At 41.3% G+C, this 14,320-nt stretch overlaps 3 protein-coding genes across 4 annotated transcripts in view; all 3 read right to left on the bottom strand.

Moving 5' to 3' along the window:
- Positions 1–4,706, bottom strand: part of LOC102212723 (forkhead box protein O1-B-like) — a 28,530-nt gene extending 23,824 nt beyond the window's left edge. The window contains exon 1 of the mRNA XM_005736128.1: positions 3,261–4,706. Coding sequence (XP_005736185.1) covers positions 3,261–3,749 — 489 coding nt within the window. The 5' untranslated portion in view covers positions 3,750–4,706. The remainder of the gene's footprint in view (positions 1–3,260) is intronic.
- A 4,831-nt stretch (positions 4,707–9,537) lies between these two features.
- Positions 9,538–12,730, bottom strand: med18 (mediator of RNA polymerase II transcription, subunit 18 homolog (yeast)). 2 transcript variants are annotated; one of them, XM_005736126.1, is made up of 3 exons: positions 12,526–12,730; positions 11,990–12,092; positions 9,538–10,793 (listed from the first exon to the last, which is right to left on the bottom strand). In XM_005736126.1, exons 2-3 carry the CDS (start codon positions 12,060–12,062, stop codon positions 10,237–10,239), a joined length of 630 nt encoding a protein of 209 aa, XP_005736183.1. In that variant the 5' UTR covers positions 12,063–12,092; positions 12,526–12,730; the 3' UTR covers positions 9,538–10,236. The 2 variants fall into 2 exon arrangements, with proteins under 2 accessions (XP_005736183.1, XP_005736184.1); XM_005736127.1 differs by lacking the exon at positions 12,526–12,730 and adding an exon at positions 12,181–12,495.
- A 1,061-nt stretch (positions 12,731–13,791) lies between these two features.
- The window catches only part of LOC102208704 (uncharacterized), a 3,730-nt gene continuing 3,201 nt past the window's right edge, over positions 13,792–14,320 (bottom strand). Inside the window, exon 5 of the mRNA XM_013911605.1 lies at positions 13,792–13,845. Within this exon, the coding sequence (XP_013767059.1) occupies positions 13,792–13,845 (54 nt within the window). The remainder of the gene's footprint in view (positions 13,846–14,320) is intronic.

Genomic DNA, 14,320 nt, shown 5'->3' with positions numbered 1-14,320 from the left:
TTTTTTTTTCCTTTTTCTTTTGCGTGTGTGTGTGTGTGCATGAACTTTTGCCCTTGTGGCCCTGCACAGACCTCTACCTAAATACACTTTATAAATAACAGTCTAATTGCTTTGGATTAAAGTGTCTAAGTGACTGCCTTGCACCCTTGCCAACTTGCTGCACAATCCCCTGGTGTCTGGCCACTCCAAGTATGAGAAAATTTCCTGGCAGAGCACGCACAATGAGGAAAAACTATATGTTTCAAGTAGACGGAAAAAGAAAATTATTCCACATCAGTGCTTATTAGTTGCAATTACATAGAGAAATAAAGCATACTTAACATACTTTAACATACTTAATACACCAAAAGCATTGCTGTATTATGGATTTGTGAATTCCATAACCACCCATGCTGGCTTATACAATAAAACAACACCCCAGAATCCCAATGGCATCTTCTAACACCCTTGATGTTAATGAACTTGTGGGAGCCTAGAGGGCAATCCCGACACCAAGTGGTACCCCGCCATTAGAGGCATTATGAAGTCAAGAGTAAGACTATATACCATTCACCGCAGTGACATGCTGTCAGACCAATCAGCAGCCCCAAGCACACACTCCAATAGAAGTAGACAGCCCCTCCCCCTGCACTAGCCCCCACAACACTACCAACCCTGACGCTTTGTTGCAATTGACATGTGCTTCTCCCACGCACAAATGCAGAATGCGTCCACATGCACTCATGGATGTTTTTACTCAGATGTAAGTAGCCTTGAATACATAAAGGACACACATATATGGAGGAGATTTAGTATCAGTCACTAACATCAGTTCAAAATCCCATTAATTTCTGGGTTGGATCAGTTTATGTACAGAAAACTAGAAAATAAAAGGCAGTGAAGTTGCCACTAATCTAATAGGGGTTCACAAGAACACAGTTCTATCCTCCCTCCACTAAGGAGCTGATTAGGAAGCCGTGACCTCAGAATATTGCAGCCTTCCTAGAAGTCAGAAGCCATTAGGTATTTATAGGAGCTTAATGGCACTGTCTAGGTGTACTGGCTGTCTACTACCCAGCATCAAGCCAGCATCACATCCTTTCCAATTGCAGTCACGGCAACACAATCTGCTCTATAAGATTTTTCTAGAACCGCTATGTTCAATAACAACAGCCTCGAGAGATTTCAATGTCTTTAAGTTGGTTATCCCCCCAAAGCACGACCACTCCTTTCAAGAAAACCAACCTCCACCTTTGAACTTCGCATTGAAACTGCAAACTTATACCACTTAATTTCATTTGATTGCATCACCGTATTATTTTTGTTTTGTTTTCCCTGTTTCTCTGCCACTATAGAAAAAAAAAAGAGTTTTACATGAAAGGCTCTGCTCATACAATATTGTTGATTGGGATCAAAATGTCATGAATACTCCCAACTCACAAATACTAGTGTCAAATTTAATTGCTTGATGTGGTTGTAAAATTATATGTATCAGAGTGCACCTGTTTTATGCACATGTACAGTAAGAGAGAAGGCAGATGGATTTGGGGTCCATGTGGCTTCATACTGATACATTTATTATGGATTGGACATCCTGTGATTTCATATGCAACTCTTATATATTGAGCCACAGGTACTACAAACTTGGAGATGAATGTTGTGTTGCATGTACAGGTATGCTGCTGGGCGGCAGTATTCCACCAGCTGTTTGCTTGGTTCCTTTAGATGAGCTGCACATGTGACTTCTAAGTGTATGTTTATATTACCTCTCTGTCTCTGACCAAAACCAGGTCAGGCCTGTTACTGACATTACGGCTGCCTGCTGTAAACGACTTACCTAATCCCCCATCATTACCTGGAATGGGCCCCGCGTCGCGCCTGTGGCCTGAAATAGCACAGGACCTCAGACTGCCACTGTCAACACCCTTAATTTGCAGTTTCATAAATAGCATAGTAGGGCTTTGGCGCGAAAGATAAAGAAGCCCCGTGGTTGCTGGTGTAAATGGAGAGCTAATGAAGAAGTCTACCTGAGGCCACACCTTAACAGTCATTTCAGTTTAACAGGACAGGCTTAAAATGACAGTCAGGTGCTACAGCTGAGGCCCCCACCCGGAAAAAAAAATGAGACTCAGCTCTGGTGACAGACTATGTTTTGAAAGAAGGTTAATTCCTCAGAAAGATGAGACAAATGCAAGTTGAATTCGTGCCATTACTTTGATATTTGTTGATATGTTATGGTGTAAATGGCACACCCTGTGGATGAATAGAAATAATGTGAAAGTATTTAACAAGATAAATTTAGCACCAAGCATTAGGTTGGAAGAGAAGTGTGGTTGCTTAACATGAAGTTAATGTGAAAGATCTCTTATCTTGTCTAATCATCTTGCTTACATACACATAACCTACTGGCACTGCATCTACAAAGAGCCATCACACTCAGCACGTCTTTTCTGTATTGACATGAAAATCAACTAACATCTAGTCTCAAAGCTCAGCTCTGCAAAGTTACACCATCAGGACAAGCACTGCTGCCCTGCTGATCCCTCTGCCCCCTCTCGCTGTCCTCAGCTGCCTATAATGAATAGAAACAAGATGAGGCTGGGAGCAGGGGCTGATAACATGGGCAGATGTCCAGGAGGTTACTCTAGGCTCTCAGCCAGACAGGCGGTGGTAGTGGACTGTGGTCAATTGTAGACGCCCCACTAAATATTTACATGGTGGTCAGTTGACCTGTGATCTCCTACAAGTGTCACTCAATTGATTCTTAGATATGTTTTAATCATAACTAAAAGATCTGGACTTTCTCTCTGCATGAAAATGCATGGGATGATTTTCTCTGTTTGCCTATTATTAGCAGCATGTAGTAAGATTCATCGTGAACCTCTGTGGTCCTATTCCCACTGAGGGGATTTTATGCGCTATTATGAACACTGCTGCCCATCATGACCAGGCTCTCTGCAGCTGGGATGAGAAAAGCCCCTTTTTTCTTTCCTCTCTCTGTCTCATTTTTTTCTTTTCTATATAAAGACGTAACAAGTGATTCCACTCCACTCTATTACAATTTGCCTCAGTGATATATTAAAATGACTGACGGCAGTAATGAACTAAGACAAGATAACGCATGGCACCATTCATGCGTAACAGACGCGGAATCCCACGGTAACGTGTAAGTCACGCGGGGTGAAAGAATCATAATAGCTTAGTGAAAAGGAATAATAATCGATATTATCACTGTGATTATCACAACCTTGTCACGCTGGCCCGGCTGCTTTATTTCTTACCTTCCAGCCAGCTGAGCTGTTACTGTCGCCCTTATCCTTGAAATAGGGCACATAACGGACCATCCAGTCGTATATCTGTGACAGTGTGAGTCTCTTTTCTGGGGTGCTCTCAATAGCGCGGGTAATGAGATCCGCGTAGGACTGGTTCCCCCACGCGTTTCGCCGGGAGGATTTGGCTTTGCGCAGGGGTCCGGTGACATCCAGAGCTGCGCCAGCCAAGCATGGGTGCGTCGCGCCTGTGGGTGCAGGGGCGCCGGCTGGATGCTTCAGCTCTCCCGGCGTTCCGCCCACGAGCCCCGCTCTGCAAGCGGGGATGTCTTCCGGTTCTACCTTGATGCTGGCCAGTGGAAGACCTACGTTCACCTCGTGTCCACCGGGGAAATCCTGTGGACAAGGCAGCGGCCAGGTGCATGAGCGAGGGCGGCTTTGAGGCTCGAAATCCGAATCAACCTGATGAGCGTCTAATTCGTCGTCCTCCATCATCAACATTTACCCTTCAGTTGAAAAAAAGAATAAATCAAACGTAGAGCAAGGGTGGGGAAATACCTCCACGATTCACGTATCCCGCTGTCTTCAAGTAGGAATTTGCCTTGTAATATGGCTATTAAACTCAGTCTGAATCAATAATGGGCAATTCAGCGGAGTAGAAGAATCATGATGAATGAAAGAAAAATCATAGCCTCGCGTGTAGAGATAGCAGAAGTAATAAAAGTAATAATAATTTCTTGTCCATTTTACCTGAAGTAAATTATCTAATGGTGACTGAACTATTTATTTGGCAGTCCGCATCACCTTAAAACATTCAAACCCGTGTCAGTCTTGGGGGCTTCTCAATCCAGTTGCAGCAACAGATGATCTTTCAGATAAGGACAAAAGCAGCCGTCGATAAATCCTCCAGAAGACAACAGGAAGAAACGGGAAAGAAGGGGAAAATCACCAGGGCTGTGTAGAGAGCATCCACTGAGGCGATAATGCGTGATTACCGTGAATTATTAAATCTTCCAGTCTGCACGGATTAAGCTGGCAGCGGCACATTCAAGTCCATTCAGCCTGAACAGCACCCAACTGTCTGCAATTATAATGAAGAGGCGTGCGCTTGTGACGAATCGATAAATTCCCTGTCTGAAAAATATAAAGGAGGGAAAAATAGTCCGGCAATCAAATCTCGTATCCACTCGTCGGGCTGATAAAATTGGCTTTTATCACACCTCCTCTTGCTCCCCTCTATCACCCCTTGCCTTTTCTCACTCACTCAGATCCCACACATGTTCTCATTTGCTTACAACTCGTTCCGTCGATGTGAACCGAGGATGACGCGCCGGCGCTGTATAGTAGAGATGCTGCCAATTGGAGTGCGCTCACGAAATCAATACTCTCCAAACATGATTACAGCGAAATCCCGAACTCTCTCTCTCTCTCGCTCTCCCTCTTTTCTCTGCTGCTCTCCCTCCTCTCTCCTGCGCCTCAGTTAGGCTACTAACGAAGGGGGCAAAAACCCAAAATTCTTAATAAAAACTCCGCATAATGATCTTTGTGGCGGAGCGTCACATGGCGCTTTGTGTGCCAGCCTCCGTGTCCAGCCCTAATAAAACAAGACAATGTGTAACACAGAGAAAGGGAAAATTCCTGCACAATTGCGACACGGGTTTTTCTCTTTAAAAAAAAAAAGTCTGAGCGTAACAAATTGTCGCGTGCACGGTGTGCAACGTCCAAATGCCCTTCAGGGAGAATATACGGCGCCCGGCTCCGCTGATTATTTGCGGGCAATACCTCAGTGAGTGTAATTTTCTATGCCGATTAGACAGATTTAGTTCAGATTAACCGAGATTAGTTAACCCTAGATTTTAATCCGGAGGGGGGGGGGGTGCTTCAGATGCCAGAATGAAAGAAATATATATATCTCCTCCATACTTCACATAAATGAGGGTAAACAAAAGACTTACATATTGTCATTTCTAAACGCATTTGCCTCAAAGACACTCTGCCCGGCGCATTGAGCTCCGGTCAGACCCGTGTGCGCAATTCTTTAGCTTCACTGACCGAGGGGTCGATGCGTTGGGGTCTCCGATCCTTTATCCTACCACCTTCTTCTAAGAGCTGACGGCTGGGCGGGGACAGAGTCACAGGTGCTTGAATCCGATTGGCCATCTCCCCTTATAAACACTAGGCTACCTGACCCTTTTACCTGTATCAATCTAAGAAAGATTTGTGGAACTTACATGTTTACAGAAACACTGCCTGACAGCTTTAGGCGGACTCACGCATGCAGTGGTGATGTTGTTGTAGGGAGAGTATTACTTATTCACTTCTTCATACCTTAAAACAGTCCTGCTTCTGTAGATTCTCACTTCCAGTAAAGAATTAAAGAATGAATAAATAAAAACTAATATTATTTAGAAGTGAGGCAGCCACTCCAAGCAAGCATTTTAACAGCTATAACCTGTGGGGGCTTTTTGCTGTCAACCCATTGCCATCAAAATATTTAAAAGAGGGAAAATGCATTTCACTACAATTATACATCATCTACAGACCCTTAGACGTGTGTATTCTAGTCACTACACTTTAGTTAAAATAAACATTTTCAATGACACATCCATCATCAAAACAGCCCCTGTGCAGAAAGGTGTCTCAAACTGTCTGAGGACTCCACCTTTTTCCTGCGTTCAACTGTGGACAGAAGCAGTACTTAAAAGTTGCACAACAAGGCCACACTGTGCACTCAGACATGAGTGATGTTGAGAAATATGCGTCAAAAATAGCACGCTTTTAAATGTGGGAGGATGTGTCATATGGTGTGTCACGGAATGACTTAACGTTCAGCATCAGTACAATCACATGGTTAAAATGCCATGTTGCTAATAGTTTGTGTGTAATAAGCCTAGAAACCCTATTCTGACTACAAATATAATTAATGGGTGATGGTTTATTGTATTTTGATTATTGCATGCCAAGAATTTCAATCAAACCAGAGGTGGAGCGAGTCAAGCCTCTCGTAGCCTCTAGTCTCCGAGACAAGGTTCTACTTGAGATGCTTCCCCTGGAACACTTATGAATGCCACAATTTTGGTGACACTCGAGAATACACAATGTGTCTTGATTACAAAATGAAGCGAAAGAAAAGTAATTGTGACTATCAAAAAAAAGGCAAACGATCAGATCCAGAGACCCACAGCAGGAGTGAGTCTCAAGAGAAAAAGGGAAAAGCAAAGAACTAAGAGTCAAAGACAAAGGCTCTGGCAGCACAAGTTTAAAAACTACAACTTCAGTCCCTGCAGGCTGATGGCTAAGTTGTCCCCATACCAGACATACCAGAGGCAGCAAGGCTGGCTTAAAGCACTGAATGGCTGATCCTAGAACAGCGTGTTCTGCACAGCAATAATCACCTCAGTCAGCCACAAGCAAGGCAGAGCACCACATGAACAACAAGTCAGAGCTTTGTGCCTGTTATTTTGCATGGTTAGAAACTGTTCTGGAATTTCTTTCAAATAAGGAAAGGGACACTTCCCCCCCAACTATTTCTATAATACCTTTACGGATTTCTTTGGCCCTGGCATTTTAGCCATCACTCACAACCTTGTGGTGTTGTGCAATTTATCCCTGCACCCCATTCTGCCCAGCACGGTTGGAAGTAGAGGAATCTAGAGAAGCCACAAGAACACCCTAGGGAGATCTATGTCTGTCTGGGAAAGCACCTCCTTTGGTTCTCCCTCCCCTCTCAGCAAATAACCCACACTCTCTAACAAGCATATGGGTTCCCAATGACACAGGAAGGAGAAGGCTCATATCCAAGTATTGGGAACATTTCTGAGTAGGCGACGCTGGATTTCACCCCTTCTTGGCTTTGACCCAAAGTAGGCTGACTTGAAGACTTCCTGCCCCGAGCCAGTGCCAGATTTCTGTGGCATCTTGGCATCTTCACTGCCAACTATGAACAGAGGCAGCGAAGACAATTGGTGCCAAGAGTTTTAATTAAGACTGTGTTGTAAAGAGGAAAGTAAAGGCATGTGCAGGTAATGGCTTCCATCCCTGTTTCAGAGGGCTAACAGAATATGATTAACTAATACAATCTTAGCCTTAGCCAATTAATTATATTTAACCGTTAAAAACAGAGAACGACCAAATGGTCCAGAGAGGGAAATCAGCATGCACCGCTCTCATGCTCAAAGCTGAAGAGAGTGTAATTGTGTTATAATACACTGATGCCAAAGATTATTAAAGGCTATGTTTTCAGACAAAATGCACATGCACAACTAGAAGAATAAATTACCTTTTTCAGTTAGTGTCCACAGTAGAGTCAGTCATTTTAGGTGGTGGATCAATTACCACTTTGAAAATTAAATACTGTCAAACTTTGGTCTGTTGGTTAGAAACAAATAAGCAATAATGGCAAAACATTGTTCTTTGAAGAACTTCAATGAGACTTGTACTTTGTTTTCTTTTGGTTATTCTCTTCTGACATTTTACAGACTGGATGATCCATTAAAAGAAAACTGATATTCCTGGAGCTGGGAGTAAGCGATGAAAAAGAATATACCCTTCTCTGCGTCGTCAAATTGAAAAATTAATCGATGATGAAAGTATTTCAGGCTTCAGGCATTATGAAATAGTATTAACAACCCAACAATGAAAGTGAATAAGATTAATAATCATTCGAGTACTGCAACCTTAACCATATCACGTTCTGAAAGGGTGTCGCTCTGGTCTCAGTTTCTTGAAATAAACCACAGAACGGATCATATTGCCTCCAGCAATGAGTTAAATCTCTTACTTGTGCAAGTCAGTGGCTGGCTACATCCACAATAGCCAAGTAGGCTTGATGCCAAGACACTGATTAGCCTAACTATGCCTCTGTTCTCCAGGCAATGCAGTGCTGAGTGGAGGTGCAGTGGGAGTCTAGCTCATCACCAAAGAGCACTGTGCTAAACACAAGTTTAAGTGGAAGAAAGCCAGTAGACTGTAGTGTATCCATGCTGGACATATAAAGCCTTGGGCAAGGAGGCATCTGCCTCTTTAATACATAATTCACTCAGAGCTGAAACATCATGCTTTAGTCCTAAGGGCCGGCAGTCTGCTTCTGGTTGTTGGAACATAAAACTGTCTCCATCAGATAATCCAGTCTCACTGACAGGCAACTCCTGTGTACCAAGTAGCAGTTCAATTTAACCTTAACTTCAAAACAAGATTAGAAAAGTACACATTTTTAACATATTAGTAAATGTTCAAAGTTCATTTTGTGTTGTTTTTCAACTTGCACCAAATGCATGTGGAAGCACTGCCATCTCACCTTTCCACCTCAGTGAGTTTGTCCTCATCAGCCATGATACGCAGGTAGGTCAACATGTAGAGACAGCCATCTGCCCTGGAGCTCTCCCCCTCAGACATGCACGCGGTCACTTTACATCTCAATCTCTGCAAATGCATCTTCCTGTAGGGGTATTATTAGAAGCACTCATGCCTTATTACCAACATTATTATCATAACTGACAGGATGTGCATTAGTTACTTTGGTCTCTGCAGTTAGATCGGGCCATAATGTTGACACACTACTGCATGGGCCTTTCTGGATTTTGATATTAACAGTGGAGAACCTGAAGCAGATGCAGTGCTTTCATGTGTAATAGTCCCAGCTCATGTTCCCATGAAAGAGCCACTAATGGGTTAACAGTAGAAATGAGAGGGGAAAGAGAGGGAAAATCAATGCTTTTGTTGAGGGGAAGAAAGGAAGGCTTTCACAGGTCTATGTATCATTAAGCAATTGAGAAAGCTAATTAGAGTGGGGGGGAAAGATGTGCAGATCTCACAGCTAATTATTTCCATGGCAACCACAGCTCATGTAGATGATGTGAGGTAGCATCCAATTTGCTTCAATCAGGATATTTACAAGAAGAGAAACAGAGACCCCTAGTGGGATGAAGTGAACATATCCATGAAAGCTGAGTGTTGAAAAGAAACTTTAAATGTAAAAAGGATTCAAATAAACTGAAAAATACCCAAAATCATACATCTCAAATTCTGTTTTGAAATGTTGATACATGGAAACTATTATCTAGTTTGTTATCATTTGCAAAAATAAACAACTAATATCATTTTTCGGCTTTCCAGGAATTGTGTTGATTGTTAGCACAGGTATAAGCTTGCCTACAGCCCAACTTATAGAACCATGATTTGGTAAAAGTTAGTAGAATGCAGTGATGTTTGACAGTATTAGCTGAAATGTTCTCTATCTCATTAAAAATTGACCAAACAGTAACTGTTAAACCAAGACTATATATAGACTCTTTTTTTATTTTATTAAAAAACAAACAAACAAAAAGAACATACAATGGTTATGCACATTAGTTCTTTGATGAAGTGACAGGTGTTTTTAAAAGTGGGGCTTTATAGTTGATAATGAGGACGTTACATATTAGGCGTCTATGTCTCTTTTCCCTGCTCTTTGTGTCATACCTGCAGGTCAGTGTCTCTTTGAAGCACACAGTAAAGCAGCCACAGAGGACAGGATGAATCTTTGCTTCCATTCACACAAAATCTGGAAATTCCAGAACTTCAGACATGGCTTTTCCTTCATAAAAGTGTGACCATGTTTAATTTTGCTTTAGAACATAAGCGTTGTGAGACAATACAAAAAGAAAATATTTTATTCCTCTAACTCACCACTTTGTTTAGTCCCTCCACCCCCCTTCATTCAAAAACTATCCCACTTGAAAACAACCTCCCTCTCTATAACATCAGCTATAGCTCAGGCAGTTAACTAAAATAGTGCAAGGAGGCTGCCAATCAGTTCTGTTCAATGCTGCAAGCCCCAACACCAATGTTACTGAATTTTCAAAATATACTGCCCTGAGAAGGAACTTTTTTGAGAGTGAAATAATTCCCTCAGAAGTTGACTTAGACCTGGTTCCTCTGGTGGAAACTCATGGAGTCCCTCCCAAGGTTCCCAGTCACCCGGGGAAAGTTCCTTTTTGTGGAAAACTGGCTAATGTCTCTGTTTGCTAGGGTCAATCTTTTCCAAGTGAACCAGGGGTTTGAGTTGTTCAGCAAAGCTGCGCATGTCCTCTGACACAGTGTCTTGTCCTGCAGGAGCCAACACACTCAGCTCCACCAGGTATGAAAGTGATAGATGCTCAGTGTTTTCTGTATTCCCTGGTACAAGTATGCGTGACAGCTTACTGACCACAATTTTCATTGCACCTTTACGAAATATGTGTCCATTGCTGACAAACTCATGGTCCATGCGGAAGCCCATCTCATTGAGGAATTCTGGAAGGCTGTGAGTGGCAGCAACATCAACACAGTTGCGTACCAAAGCGTGGCGACTCTTGTCTCCCACTTCAGATTGGCCAAGGTAGCGTAGGTGCCATGGAGCAGTTGGGTGGGAGAGGGAACGGCGGGCACGCAAAATGAAGGGATTTCCTTGCTGGCCTTTGAGAAGGTAAACCAACTCATGATCAGTAAACGTCTCAGGTTCCATGTTGTCGCACAGACCTCGAAGGCGATGCAAGAGGCTTTCCAGGGCCTGGTCCAACACACTCCCTGATTAAATAAAGTGCACAAGGAACAAATACAAAAAAATGACATTTGATTTGATGGCCAGGACTCTATACATATTATATTTATAAATATAGTCTCCACTATCTCAGATCGTCCATAGTTTGTACATATATAATGTTTGCTTTGACATTTTTGCTTCATATATCAAATACCTCAAAGATTTTCCTTTAAAACAAACAAAATACACATCCACCCACTTTCAGGGCACATGCAGTAATATTTTAAACCTAGTAAATTATAAGACAGTTCAGTAGGTCATGAAATACTCATTTTGATTTATTAAACTTATCTCAATAAATCAAAATCTTTTTATCAGAATACCATCTGAAACCTCCAGAATTTAGAATTTTGGTCTATTTGGGTTAAACTATGCATGTATTTTTCATTTTTGTGGTACAACTTCACATTTGCTCAATCCAGCATGAAATTTAAACCCCCCAAAAAGATTTGTTTTCATTTTTATAACTAAGAAATAATTTTCTATTTTGCATTATTGTGAAATTCAATTGTATACCATTAAAAATTGGTGTGCGTTTAAATATGAGACAGATTGGATCTGCAGATCTGGATATGGAAATCATATGCATTTAACTGTATTATCTTTAACAGATATTTGTGTTCAAACATCTGGTATGTATGACAAAAAAAATGCTGGAAGAGGTTCAATGGTCCATATTTCAAAGAAAATATATCTTAAAAAGTATTTGATAAAACTTCACAGCAATCATACATGACAAAACTTTGGACCATACATTTTTTAGGCAAAACTGCGATTGTCCAGGAGAAGGCCCACAGTATTCTACAATTGAGTGACCAAGTTAAGAAATAAGGTTTTAAACATTGTAAATGCACCATTTTAAAAATTATTTATAATAATATTATAATAAGAATTTAGCTGTTATTTAGGAGCTAGTGCATAATAATTTAGGTCAAAGGTGACATATGTAACACTGTTCACTTTCACACCAAAGGATGTTGCTCATGTAACTTTACTCATTGTGCTGAACAGTTGCACAATGCAACTATTAAATGATTATTGCTATTGTTTTGCATTTTTGTTACTATAAGCTACTATCTGTAGTATTGCCACTATCAGTACCTTATGCTATGTATAACACTCAGGGCTTGTTATTTGCCTGCTTACTTGCTTCAGCTTCGGTGGATGCATGATATCTTACCTTGTAACAGATACTCCATCATGTTAATTGTGCCCCCAGTGACAGGCATTACAGTAACAGGTGGCGCCTCCATCTTTCCTCGGGTACTTTGAGGTTTTTGAGCCTAAAGAAAGAAAATTATATGCAGATACATATATATACATGTCGGAACATCTGATGGAGCAATGCCATCATTAACAAAAAAAATTCACCTGTCGCCATAGGTAACATAGTTTGTAACTTTTAGCTCGCTAATAGCCAGTGATAACGCCTTCTAATCTAGGTGTAAATCACTCGAAACAACAATTATAGTGCATTATTGTCTACGAAACCACGAAGAGCAGTAGCCGAGGAAAAAGGGTAAATGTTTTAAGTGTTCGTTCTCGATAACGTTTTAATAAAAGACCAAAGGCCTAAACGGGGTTCTGAATACACGGCTACTACTACACGGCTACTACTACACAGCTACTCTGTTTCCTAGTAGCTAACCGGAACGTTACTTAAGCTAACAGGCTAAACGTTTCAATGTTATTACAGAAACATTAAAAATATATTACCTTTCAAAAATAAAGAAGCGAACGCGGAAAGAAATAAACGTCTTTTTAGTTATCAAAGAAAAAGTGAACACAGTTAGCAACAACAATGAATGAGAAGCGTCTTCCTTTGGTGTGTCAAATCGGTAGACATCCAACTTTGAGGCTCATTACAGCCACCTACTGGTAGTGTTAAAATATCGACAGCAGGTCATCCGTGTATAAAATAGAAAGAAATGGACATGGACGTCATGGACAGACAGGCTTTTTAGGCTATAGGTACTCTGCTTTTATTAACACCGGCTATACGAATGGATTATTAGTACTGTGAAAACTATTACTGTTTTCACAGTACTGTGAAAAGTATATATTACTGAGTATTAAGTTTAGAGGCTTTATTGGCATACATACTGTGGAAATAAAAGCAGTAGTTTACACTTAATTTTGCCAATCTCTTGACATAAAAAAAAATAATTATTCAAATAAAATAAAAATAAAGAATCCGGAAATTTTACAGAGATTGCAAGAATTGAAGATGCAAACACTAAAATTAGTTTTAAAAACAAACCTGAGTTTGAAAACCTGAGTTGTACCTGCTTTGTCCATATTTGCAAACCGGTCTTTACAAATTTGTGCCATAGCAGGTAATAATAATTACAGTAATAGTCAATAATATTGGTGGGGTTGAAGAGAGGCATAACTGACTGTCTTATTCACGAGTCTGATTTGAGACTTACAGTCTTTGATTTCAGACTCCTGTTGCATCTACCTTTAGAATCTACCACCTACCTGTTAACTGGTGGTGTTGTGAGTGTGTGTTGTATTTGATGTTGATGTGGGCAATGCTGACAGCCCTGTTGGTGTAAATGTCATATACTAATGAAAAGATGATCCTGTGATTTATTGTGCAGTCTCGCACAATAGAGTGTTCCTGTCTTGAGTAGTGAAGCTGGGCCCTGTTAGTCATCTTAGAAAGTAAAGTCAATGTGCTGATTGTGAGACCAGGTGAAATCCAACCTCATGTGTGTCCTCTACCTCTGTCTTGGAGTGTTTTTTCCTCAGATCGCCTTGCTCTTATCTACATTTAGGGCAAGATTATTTTCCTGACACCAGGCCACTAGTCATTTCACTTCTCTTCTCTATGCCAGCCCTGCCAGTAATCAGCCCAATTACTTTAGATTCATATGCAAATTTTATAATTCTGGTATTGATTAGGGGGGTGCTCACTCTCATATGTGAAGCGAGCATGTGGCAGTGTACTCAGCACGTGCCCCTGAGTAATACCAGTGCTCACAGTTCTGATGTTTGATATCTGGTGTCCAACTCTGACTGAGTGCGGTCTATCTTACAGGAAGTTCAGAGCTCAGTTACAGAGAAAGGGTGTGAGTCTGATTAAGAGCAGCTTCTCAGAGAGTCTGCAGCATTAAATGCAGCTTCAGTCAACTAACAGCATTTTCACAGATGTGTTACTACCTTCTAGTGGACTGATTCTGTATGTGTGCATAAAGTGAAGAGTCCAAGGTAGCCAGGACAGTCTTTTTGATCCTTTCAAAACACTTCATCACAATTGATGTTAGTCCAAAAGAATGATGGTCATTTAAGCATGTGGCAGTATGTTTCTTGGAGAGGGCCACACTGGTAATGTACTTAAAGGATGGGCAGATTGTATGTCTATGAATACACCATCCAGCTCTGATGAGCAGACCCTGAGTGCATGCCTGAGGATATTATTTGGGCCAGCTGCCTTATTTGGGTTTGTTTTCATTAGAGCTGTGCACACCGCCACCAATGACAGATCGTGATGTAGTGGTTTGTCCTG

Source organism: Pundamilia nyererei, unplaced genomic scaffold (assembly GCF_000239375.1).
Source record: "Pundamilia nyererei isolate P.nyererei 1_Seehausen unplaced genomic scaffold, PunNye1.0 scaffold00067, whole genome shotgun sequence".
Lineage (NCBI taxonomy): Eukaryota > Metazoa > Chordata > Actinopteri > Cichliformes > Cichlidae > Pundamilia > Pundamilia nyererei.
Note: the sequence above shows the minus strand (reverse complement) of the source record. Positions and strands in the feature narration are given on the sequence as shown.